The sequence below is a fragment of the Eleginops maclovinus genome, chromosome 9 (genome assembly GCF_036324505.1).
Source record: "Eleginops maclovinus isolate JMC-PN-2008 ecotype Puerto Natales chromosome 9, JC_Emac_rtc_rv5, whole genome shotgun sequence".
In the NCBI taxonomy this organism is placed as follows: domain Eukaryota; kingdom Metazoa; phylum Chordata; class Actinopteri; order Perciformes; family Eleginopidae; genus Eleginops; species Eleginops maclovinus.
The window spans coordinates 16659014-16671749 of record NC_086357.1 but is presented as its reverse complement, the minus strand read 5'-3'; the positions used below and the strand labels follow the sequence as shown (position 1 = coordinate 16671749).

General features: G+C 39.8%; 1 protein-coding gene across 1 annotated transcript; it reads left to right on the top strand.

Moving 5' to 3' along the window:
• The first annotated feature begins 211 nt into the window (after window positions 1-211).
• Window positions 212-11958, top strand: alpi.1 (alkaline phosphatase, intestinal, tandem duplicate 1). The gene is made up of 11 exons (XM_063891651.1): window positions 212-367; window positions 963-1088; window positions 2649-2764; window positions 4638-4812; window positions 5856-6028; window positions 7862-7996; window positions 8086-8161; window positions 8628-8762; window positions 8934-9125; window positions 9465-9581; window positions 10720-11958. The coding sequence occupies exons 1-11, from the start codon at window positions 274-276 to the stop codon at window positions 10992-10994; spliced, it is 1614 nt and encodes a 537-aa protein (XP_063747721.1). The 5' UTR covers window positions 212-273; the 3' UTR covers window positions 10995-11958.
• The last annotated feature ends 778 nt before the right edge of the window (window positions 11959-12736 follow it).

Below are 12736 nucleotides of genomic sequence, written 5' to 3'. Positions count from 1 at the left end.
ATGCTACAGCAATCTTGTGTGGTCCCAGCCTCTCTCTCTCTCTCTCTCTCTCTCTCTCTCTCCCCTGGCTCTTCCTTCTCTCACATCTTCTCTTCCCTCTTTTGAGGCTCTAAGCCTATGAGCTGGCGTCTGCCCTTCCTTACTACACACCCAGCAGGGCTTTAAAAAGGCTGGGCCGGAGGTCTTAGCAGCCTCACACACTCTGCCTCTTGGTGTGCTGCTCTGGAAGCTGTTTGTGTCAACTCTCCAGTCTCCAGGTCCCCCGGATTAGAGATGCAGACTCCACATTGCAGGGCCCCCAAACTCCTGCTCATCCTTCTGGGCCCCATACTATTGGCAGTTGTCCGGGCTGCAATGGAGAGCCAAGGTGAGGAGACGACAGTCTTTTTATTGCTGCCTGCAGTTGGGATATTAGTAGTACTTTGTGGGCAGACATATGGACGCACAGAGGGACTCAAGCAGGTAACCTCAACCTGGGAATGAGTGAGTGCGTGGGGACAGACTGTGCTTGAGAACAACTGTGACAACACACTTGGGTGTGTAGGTGTAATATAGAGTATGTGTAAGTGTAGATGCAAAAAAGTGTGTTTGTGAGAGTATATTTGTGCCTGTGTCAATATTTTGATTTTAAATTTGGGATGTGCTGTTTGTCTTTCCGTTGTTTTGGATTGTGGCAGGAGCAAGGTTCCAGTTTGACTCTCTGTGGGCATAAATGGACAGAAACTGAAGTTTCTTCTTGGCTATTTTTTGTCATTTTGACACAGACACAATTGAAGCTTCTCTGCAATGGAGCTTTACTTTTCCACTCATGCAAACTCCACACGCCCACACATAATAAGAAGTCGAAATCACACACATCCCTGATTCTCTTCATGCGAAATCTCTGAGATCATTTCGTATCCATCCACACCCCCCTCATACATATCTCCTTCTCCATGTATCTATGTGTTTCCAATTGGTAGCACTGTATGAACTTGAGAAGGAGCCAGCATATTGGGATGCTCAGGCCAGGGCAACACTAGAAGCTGCACTGAAGCTACGCCCTCGGGAGCACCAGGCCAAGAACCTCATTCTGTTCCTCGGTGACGGTAAGCTGTGCTATTATACCTGCTTGGGGTTGTACTTTGAAAAGATCGCTACTTTCAGCCTCAATTATAAGTACAGTTCAATATGCAATGCAAGACCATGCTAAAGAGAGTTCAGTTACAGATGTCTTTGTGCTCAGAATGGATTGAGGGAAGGTGGCTTGGACAGCAGACTGTAAGCGAGGCAGGCGTCCGTCAGAATTTGCGCGTGCTAATGAGCCAGTGTTTTTAAAATGTTTGGATCCCTTCAGTAGATTATTCAAAGCTTAACATTGATTATGTGACTTGGACTTAAGCAAAAGTGTCTTGTGAAGTGATGACGTTCAACAATGTCATTATTCTTTTAGAAAGAAAGAGTTCACATTTACCATTAATCAAATACTTGAATTCCCTAAACTTAGACCTTTCAACAGTGGATATAATCACAAGTGTAATGCAAAAGGGATCACTTGCAGTGACAAACCCACAAACTCCTGTAGTTCCCCTCAATTATTTGGAGCTATTAGAGCTCCTTGTTTTGATGTTAACTTAAGACCAGATTGTAAACATAGCAGAGCATTTTGCAGCTAAAGAGCCATATATCTTTCTACCAGAGCTGGAATGAGAGTGAGTATTGGACTAATGGTGCATTCAATTCAAACAGGGTAGTTAGAATTGTAGAGTTCCCTGTTGAAAAATTCAGACATGACGTTATTACTGATCATACATTTTACATCTGAGACAGTATTCAGCCTGACTGTCTTTTGAGTTTAATATGGCATTCAGTGACTACTTTCTACCAAATAGATGACTATGGCCAGTTGGAGTAACTCTCCATCTGGATCCCTTTTGATTGATAGTTTGTAAGGGGAGCTGCTAAGGGGTGCAAAGATTTGCTTGTAAACTACTAGAATATCTGCTTTAAATCAGACCGACTCAGTCAGATTTCTGGGTGGTCGAGAAGTTATTTTTGTGCATCACTCAAGTAATGCCCTGCACAGAGCATGCAGCCTTTCAAATGTATGACTCTGACTTTGAAGGAAGAGTTAAGTGCATCACTGTGACATAGGCTTAGCAAAGTATTGTTTTTCAAGTCAGGGGTTGAATCCAATAGTGGACCACACAAAGAGATAAAAATAATCCCTAAATCGTTTCAGAAAATCGCGTATCCTGCATACTTTCTGTCAATAATATTGACATAGCATAACATTATATAATGTTTATATTTTCCACCAATAGTGGTCTGAATACTTGCCTGAAAGAGCTTGTGTTATGAATATGTGGTTCTCACTGCATTGAACGCATTTTTCATCAGTTTATGTAAATATCCTTGATTTGCTTTTTAAAATAAACACCTTTTAATATTTTTGCTCTGGAATCTGAAACATTTACGTACTAGACAGAGGACATTATTCTGGGATTGGTGGGCTTAAAACAGCAAAACCTTCACAGGAAGTTAAAGCATTCAGGGGATAGATCTCAAAATCTTTCAAAATCTTTGTTCTTGTCAATAGAGAAATACAGTCAAGTTAAGAAACACAATGGACTATATTGCTGACCTAACCTGTAAATCATTTCTCCCAGGTATGGGTGTGTCGACAGTGTCGGCAGCTCGAATTCTGCGAGGTCAGATGGAGGGCGGCTCAGGGGAAGAGTCAATGCTGGCCATGGACACGTTCCCATATGTGGCCCTGTCCAAGGTAAAAGCTTCACACTCCAGACCTTTAGTTTATTACTCACTTTTTCTCCCAAAAATATTAAAGTGTGGACTACCTTGACATTAATAATTTAAAAAGAGGCGTTTATCGTATTAATCTGACTTCTATCAAGTATTTCCCATTTCTCTGAAATAGGATTGAATTATAATAACTGCATGCACCATTTAACGCTTCTCCATTTATCATATTGAACCAGCTTGAAACAACTTAACATGTTAAAAAAGTCTACGCTGATCTGCAGTTTAACAAACACATTCTTCTAAATAGACTAAAATGGAAACATGCCAAAAGTGACAGTAATCCAAATTATGGCTTTGCACTCTGTGAACTCTGAATTGCTTTGCCTCAACTCACACATACACACCCACACATGCACACACACACACACACACACACACACACACACACACACACACACACACACACACACACACACACACACACACACACACACACACACACACACACAATCAACTCAGATATCAGTGACTCCTAGGATGAGCTCTGTGTTTGTATCTGTCGTTGCTTGGTAATCAGAACATGTGTCACACGGATTAGGAGGTAGAAAACAAGAGTAAGACTGTACATAAGTGTACATAACGGTGGGTAATTAGCTGAGTGTCCAATTTTTGCATTGCTTTGTTCTCTTGACATGTTGCATCACCCGCTTCGACACACATGCTAAATCCTTTGTGTGAAAAGGGTTTTAAGGGATTTCACTAAGAACAACACTCAAAACAAAATTGCTGACATTGTGGTGAAATTGAAAGTGAATGAAAGTTTGATTCATTTTCTTGGCCAAGTATAATGACTCAATTGTTGTAATGAACGAGCCTCATTGAGTGTATGTATTTAATGTGTTTGGTGTCTCTGTGTTCTAACCAGTGATGGGCAAGTGACTTCCAAAATGTAATACAGTACATATTACTTTTACTGTCTTTTTAAAGTAATAAGTTACATTACATTATTACTGTCTCTGAAATGTAATGTGTTACACTACTTTTGCGTTACTTTGAGTTAGTTTCACCAAAAATAACTGAAAAAGTAGGGCTTTAAATGCTAAAATGTAGTTTGTTGCAGCTCAATAATTAAAGCTATCTTTGGCTGTATGCTGAAATTAAACGTATGCTCCGTTTAACTGGGCTGAATAATATTTGATACCGGTAACATTACGTCGCTGTGTGTTATTAATAAGATGTTAGTGGAGCCTCTGCACGGCCCTGTAACCTGCTGTATATCATCGAGTCTCTATGGAAACGTTAGCTCACCTTGTCATTGGTGTGTTTACGGGGATTTGGCTGACAAGCTTTCTAAAAGCCGGCGATTCCACAGAGGACGGAGGCTGCATATCTTCAACACTGAGTCTCTTAACTTCTCGGGGTTCAACCAGCCGAGAGAGAAAGTTAGGCCTACCTTCTGTTGCTTTGACCTGCGCGCACTCGTGTGTTTTTCTTTTCTTGTATCGAGCCTGCAGCTCTACATTGTGAGCCCGCAGCTCTGCGTTGTGAGCCTGCAGCTCCAAATCGCGAATCTGTTTCTGCAGCCCTCTTAACCAATAGTAAACAGGCTTACTGAGTTACTATTCTACCTGCACAAATATTTCTCTGGTGTCGAAATGTCTCATTTCGGGTTAAAATGTGTTGTAACTGCGTTACTGAGAATTGTAACGGGTATTATATTACCCAAATTTCAGAAGTAATGCATTATATTACTGCGTTACAGCAAAAAGTAATACATTACTGTAACTCCGTTACTTTTGTAACGCGTTACACCCAATTCTGGTTCTAAGATGGAAATGCTTAACACAGTATGTATATTTTCTGTCCTTTAATATTACAATGCTTCTACTTCACAGACCTACAGTGTGGATAAGCAGGTAGCAGATAGCGCTAGCACGGCAACAGCCTATCACTGTGGAGTAAAAGCCAACGCTAAAACAGTGGGGCTCAGCGCTAACGCAGTGGCCTACGAGTGCAACACCACCTTCGGTAATGAAGTCTACTCAGTTCTCCGACGTGCTAAAGCACAAGGTAAAGGACTAATTGTCTTGGCTCATTATAATGTGTATTTTGTGTAGGCTATTAGAAAAGGCCACAGGTTTGAATTACATCCCTATCTCAAGAAATGCTGTGACCATATCTGCCATAAAACAACATTTGAGGAATAAAACAGTCAACTGATAAGCATGTACCCGACTAATAGCTTACTACTGGCTACTTGAGCGTCACCAGCTATAGTTCAATGTTCTGAAAAGTCTAATCTTCATCACATTGACCTTTATAATTCTGTTTATAGTCATGTATATCATATGCACACGGTATATTATAAGTCTGCAACTTTAAACATATCAAGAGTGCTTTATTATTCATGTGTGAGGGTTATGTCATGTTAATTATTAGAAAAATTATACCCTATTCTGTGTAGCAAAAGAGAAAAGTATTAAAAATAAAAATCTTCTCACGAAGCAATACATTTTAACCCTACGCTTCAAGTTTCAAGGACTTTACCGATGTTATGAGACCTAAAATGTTTGAGCCCAAAAAAAAAAGTCAAATTTAAAGGGCAAGTTAGAGACAGGCACCAAATCAGGCTGCTATGATTCAGCAGCTCTAACAATCAAAGCAAGTGGTCCAGAAAACAGAGCTCTTTGCTGCCGAAACCCAGGCTGCCGAAATCTGTCTTCAGTCTAATGCTCTCCCAACTGAGATTTTTTGTCACAAAACGTCCACAAATCCTGGCCTTTTGATGCAAGACAAAACAGCTTTTTGTAATAATGCCCGACCATTAGAAAGTACAACCTTCAACTAATACTAGAGGTCAGTTGGGCTTAAACAATGTAAAAAGCAGTGATTTCCAGTTTTTACTCATTCATTCTGTGGTAAAAAAGCTTTTCTAGAAAGCAATGAATCATATTGTTAACTGGAACCTGCACTTGATTGCTTTGCCAAGAAGGATTGCATCACTGGTTACTCATTATGAAGTGAGCCAGTACCAATATTTCTTCCTCTAGAGCAGCACTGTCCAAGAAGATGTTATAATGACTTAAGCAAGTCTCTGTTTCTGCATTGTCCAGGTAAATCAGTTGGTGTAGTGACCACCACACGCGTCCAGCATGCCTCGCCGGCTGCTGCTTATGCCCACTCTGTCAGCCGAAGTTGGTACAGTGATGCAGATCTTCCTTCAGGGGCCCGCCAACAGGGGTGCGTCGACATTGCCACCCAACTCGTCACCAATTTTGATATTGATGTATGTAAGAACAATTGTGTTTTAAACAGCTTATTAAATATACCCTCTCCATCTTAATCCTCAGGACCCATAACTGACAGGTTTCAAAAAGTTAGGTGAATGAAGTTAAACCCATAGTTAACTAGAAAGGCAACCGTTCTGTCAAAACCAATTTGCTCTATTGGTCAGTGTATGTTTTGGTCATTGGATTTATTTTTCAAAAAAGGATATTCAAAAACCAAAAATGAGTGGATATTTAATTTCCGTTTTAAAATTGAAATAAAAGGCATTTTTCTTGTCAAAAGGCATTAACTAAACTTAAGAAACGGGATAATTTTCGTTTTCTACCTCTAAGAACCAAAAATAAAATCATTAGAAAACAGAAATGAAAAGACGCTTGTTCTTTTCATATTCTGCTACCGGAAGTTGCCATTTACAAAATAAGAGTGCAGATGAGGACGGTCCTGTGTCGTGCATTATTCAGGGTTCCGTGGTAAAATCAGCCCATAGTCCCTGTTGATACCTTTGTGACTCCCATTAAAACCACCATGCATTCTGTAATGGTGGCTCTCATTTTGAACAAAAGTAGTGATATTTGACATTTTTACTGTATTCCACCAGATTAAACCATGTTCCCATTGTAGGCCGATGCATAAAATTGTGTTTTGTGGACGGTTATATTACAGAGCCGTGTGACTACCACGGGGTCCCCAAAAATGTTTGTGTGTGTGAAATCATTTTCCAATCAACATCTGATTCATCAATGGGAACATTTATTGTGCAAACTGCAACAACAAAAGAGAACACAACAGAACATATGAAATACTAACACATTTGAAAAAGGCCAAGTCAACATCTTGAAATTGTTGTTCACAAACTATTCCTGAACCATTTCTGTAGTGTGGCAGGGCACACTATCCTGCTGAAAGAGGCCACTGCCACTAGGGAATACTTTCTCCATGAAGGGGTGTACTTGGTCTGCAACAACTTTAGGTAGGTGGTACGTGCTGAAGTAACATCCACATGAATGGCAGGACCCAAGGTTTCCCAGCAGAATATTGGCCTGAGCATCAAACTGCCTCCACCAGCTTGCCTTCTTCCCATCATGTGTCCTGGTGCCATGTCTTCCAGCAGCAGACCAGCAGATCCTGCAGCATGTGATCTGGTGGTCTCTACAAATACACCTGTTGCATTTGGTGCAGGTGGTAGAATACCTCTTTTTTTCGGCCTATACACAACCAGCACACACATCTCCTCCTTGAGATGGTGGCACCAGTGGCGATAGCGGTGTCGGTGGTTTCTGCAAGGGCAGCAACAGTGGTTTGTAACTCCACCACCATAGTAGCAGCAGCTGCTGTACGCGGGGGTTGCTTTCTCCTGCACAATCTGTGAGGACACCATGGATTTCCCCAGTTACAGTAAGAACAACCTCCGTCTGTGTGTTATTTGCTGGATTCAGTTGGGATCCACAGCAGTGAGCAGCAAGAAAGCATTAAAGGCGGAGACATCGATGCAATTGAAGAAGTGGGCAAGAGGACACATCATGGATTCGTGATATGGCATATCTCATTGGCCCTGGCATCATGACGATGGGTGCCTGAATGCAAGTCTGGTCTCGACATAAGATCGAGACCAGACTTGCCCGATCTTCGCTATCCACTCACTGTTAGGATTGAAAGGATCTTCAGTGTCACACGCATCCCTTAAAAGATGAGCCTCAGTTTTATAGCTGAAAAAATTCAAGAATTTCTCGCATCGGCCTACAATGGGAAAATGGTTTAATCTGGTGGAATACAGTAAAAATGTCAAATCAACACTTTTGTATAATGATCCCATTCTGTCAATCTGTTAAAGGTAATTCTTGGGGGAGGCAGGATGTATATGACACCAAAAGGCACTGCAGACCCCGAGTACCCTACTTCCAACTCTCGAAAGGGGGACCGCAAAGACAAAAGGAACCTCATTGATGTCTGGCTAAAGGCTAAACCGGTAGGATTGTTGAACTTTGCTTTTTGGATATTACCAGATATTTTAACATACGAGTCATGAGTCTAAAGTGTTTCTGATTTGTTTTTCAGAAAAAGAAGTCCCACTATGTATGGCACAGGAAGGAGTTTGATGAGATTAATGTTAAAGCTACTGATAGGCTCATGGGTAAGTATATCCGTTAACACTGACAGGAGAAAATAAAACATAATACATAACAATGGACGCACACATAACATACACACTCAACCAGAATGTACTATTCAGGCGTTAACCGATAGACGTCTTATCTAAGTTTACGAAACCTTCTCAGTGGATCAATATAAGAGGATTCAAATGAAATCAGCTCTTCATCTTTACAGCAGTATAAAGTAGTGACAGTTGTATACATTTACAGTTAGCTGGTGTTATCACCCCTAACTACAGTGATACCAAAGTAGGTTCCTTGTTCTGCTTTCATGCGCAGTATGTCACAGAAACACATTTATTGCTTGTAATCTTTACAAGATACAAATGTGCTTCTGCAAAAAATGGCAGCAATTACATATTATTGTTTGTCTTAATAGCATCATCAGAGTATGTTTCTCATCAATTGGAAAGCTTGTCTGAATATTCTTCTTCTTGGGGGTTCCAGGTCTGTTTGAGCCAAAGGACATGCGATTCGAGGTTTTTCGGAACAGAACACGGGACCCCTCCATCGTGGAGATGACAGAGAAGGCCATACAAATCCTCAGCAAGAATCCCAAAGGATACTTCCTGTTTGTGGAAGATGAGTGCTATATCTAAAATCCTTTCAACTCATCCAAATAATGTTGACTAATGTTAAGCAAAATGTATATATAACATAATCAAACAGGAAATGTTGATTAAGTCTGTTATAGGTGTATCGTTGGATGTTTTGGGCCAGGTGTAAATTACTTGTTTTGTGTTGGTATGTTACGAGGGAGAATTGATCATGGCCACCATGACGGCATTGCCAAACTGGCACTGACAGAAGCTGTGATGTTCGACCGAGCCATTCAGCACGCTGCACATCTAACCAGGGAATCTGATACTCTCACTGTGGTCACTGCCGACCACTCCCACGTCTTCACCTTTGGAGGAAACACACCTCGAGGGAATCCCATCTTTGGTGAGGTCCAAAGCACAGACTTGACTGCAGTCCAGATTTTAATTGGCATGGAGCCATATACTAAGGCACATAAAATGTACAAAGAAAAATGTATTAAAATGTAAAGAATAACAAAGTTTATTTGATTTCTAATAGAAACCACATGTGGAAAGGTAGAACTAGAATACATTTTAAACATTCATTAATGAAGTTTTATATTAAAGAGTAAAGACTGTGTTCACACAACAAGTTCAAAGCATTCAATTGTACAATTGTCTCATTAAATACATGAAAGTCTGAGTGCTCGCTTTGCCTCTCAGTAAAAAGAAAATGTGAATGATGTATTTTTTTGTCTTTCAGGCCTGTCACCAAAGAGAGCCGATGACAAAATGCCTTTCACCAGCATACTGTATGCCAATGGTCCTGGTTATGTTCATATAAATGGAACCAGAGGGAACATCACAATGGTGGATTACTGTAAGCACAAACTAATGTCTTTCAGATGGGCCACTCGTCACTGCTGATGTGTACAGACAGCGTGAACTGATGTGGTTACGGCTGACTCATGCCTGTTTTTCCCTGGAAGATGAATATAATGTTTATGATAGTCACTGTAATGTCTTCTGCTCTGTTTTCTGAACAGGCCTCATTGTGTACAGTACATGTAACTGTGCTTAAAAATAGCTGTTTGTATTCTTTGTGGAACACTGGACAGCAATGATCCAGTTCCTCCTCCACTTGTTCTGCACCATTCGCTTTAATCATTGCATGATGAGTGTGCATTGAAGGTGGAAAAACTGATTTACCATTTAAAATCCACAATTTTGTATTTTTGAATGGACTGTATAATATCTGTGTCTCAAAAGTGCCCACTCAACCCATGTGGCACCCTAAGTAAACACGCAATTACAAGTGAGGCATTCATTTCTAAAACTTTAAGTATCCATCTGGAGAAAAATTAAGCAATATAAAAGACAGCATTTATATTCTAATTAAGACCATTGCAACGTTTTTTAAAGAAGGTTTTCCAACATAGTTTTGGTAATGATAAATCCACTTACTGGAAAATTACCTTTCATCTAGAGCACATCAACGATTACACTTTGTTTGCATAACTCAAAGGACACTTCAGTATTCTTTTTGTTCTCGGATTTGTTTGTTTTTGAGGAGGAAACATTTCTGGAATCTGTCTGTACACTTTAAAAGGATCAGGCAGTAAATGCTGTCATTTAAGTAAATAACTTAAACAACGTTCTTGGTTTTTAAAATGTTGTAATTAAATGTAATTAGGTAAATTACAGAAGATTTGAAAGACACACAATTTATGGGCAACAGCCACAAAAACATCTACGAGGCGAATGCAATCTTAAAACTATTCAAAGGTGCTCTGTGCACTGGATGGTATTTGAATGACAAATAACGGGAATCCAGTGCTAAAAAGCAAACAGTGACATTGACTATGTCTCAGTAAATAGTCTACTGGGTTGCGGCTGGCATCCTCTGACATCATATTTATGGTGTCTACAAAAGCATCTGTGTTGTATTAACCGTTGATGATCCAAGCAGAGAGTTTTGTTAAACAGTGCTTTCTTACATTTGACTAATTTCTCTACAGATGATGAGGAGTACATGCAGCAAGCTGCCGTCCCATTGGATGCTGAGACGCACGGTGGGGAGGATGTGGCCATCTATGCAAAAGGCCCAATGGCTCATCTGTTCCATGGGGTGAAAGAGCAGAACTACGTGGCGCATGTCATGGCCTACGCTGCCTGCTTAGAGCCCTACACAAACTGCCCTCCTCATCCCCACAGCCATACCTCAAGCAGCTGTATAAACACAACCTCTAGCCTCTTGTTTGGCCTGCTTACTCTCCTTTGGTTACTCAGATGACCCCCTAAACACATTGCAGCAACACAAAAAATATTACACAAATACGATGCATGCATGCAGCAATCAGACACTTAACGCATGAAAACATGCACACACAATGACTGTATGCATTCAGGTCAGATTGCAGGGATCGACATATATGCAATACTGTATGTGTAACACGAATATAACCTCATACGTCCTGATCACAAAGTGTACATTCACATGAGCATGTAATCTAGAGTAAATCCAAATGCAGGTGCATGTAGGCTAACTCAGGCAGGCATAGTAGGGTAGAACATAGACAAATATGCAAACAACTCTGTAAGAAACAGATCATGCAACTGGTGCTATTATAGAGCTGTCTGCATTTACTTCAAAGGGACTATTTAAAACCTGTATTGCAACATGACTACTAACTTGACCTAACTAGTAATTTCATTAGTTAGTTATTTATCAGTCATATTCTTGTTTTCCAAAGTTTGATACTGCTTGATCAGAGCTATTAAACATTTACGAGGAGCTGTAATTTACTATTTAAACATCCTTTTTACACGTCTGAGGATTTACAGGGAATAACTTGAAACAAATAAGCAGACTGAGGGATCACCGTCAGCATGTGGACATTAAGGAAGTACACACAGATGTTCATCTTTACGGCCGTCACTGTGTGGAAGGAATAAATCCTATATGACAATATCAGAAACCCGAACTAGAGCGATCGTGCCATGACAAGCTGCAGCACAAACAGACCCTACAAAAATCATCAAGATGCTGTATATCTTCTTGATTAAGAAACATGTAGCTTTTAGTTTTTATTTTATTTTATCAAGTTTGTATCTTGACCTCATGTTTTCTTTCCCGGTCACTTGATATTTAATCTATTTAGATTGTACATGAATGTATTTTGTAAGGAAAACCTTTGCCAATGTATTTTTATACTGTGTTTTTGCAAATGTTACTTAAATAGGGATGAAAAAAATCACACTTTCTTCTTGAGTCAATTATTTGATAGCATTTATTTGAGATTATAGGCCCATTAGTTTTATAAAGGCCTACAGACCAACTGATATTTAGCACATTTCATGAAAAGGGTTTGCTATTTTCTATAAAAGGAATATTTCAGGATCAAATCAAAAATGTGCTTGAATGTAAGCATTACAAAACGCAGAGACTTTGGTGTCTTTGCCTCAATCAATGCAAACATCGGACTCAACAGGATCACCCAATTGTAAGGAGATCAGTTACAAACAAAACATTGTCTGTTCCAGGAATCAGGGAACCATGGCCTCAAAGAATAAGACTTGGAGAAGTGGATTTTTACATAAATTGATACACAAAGTACAAAAATGGAATTCTGTGATATTTTAGTCACACATTTTCAATGGCATTAAGATCATCAAGGTCAGTCTATTTACACCGCAGCAATGCTGATACGACCAGAAATATGAGACCTTGTGATGGTTTGTCTAAAAACACAAGGCCAGCCACTGTAAGAGTGCTAAGGATTTTATAACCTCACAATGCCAATTAATTTAGCAAAATCCAGTATGTGGTTTGTGTGTTATAAAACGTTTTTAACAAAGCAGAAGATGATTGAATATTGGCCTTTTGATTGCAAAAATGGCAGTGTAATATATACAGTATAAGCCTATAGTACCATATAACTGAAATGATCATCATCAACATCATAACATGATTTTTTTATGGTGGCTATTAAACAATATTAGAGTCGCTTCTGGTTAACATTATCATTTAAGTGT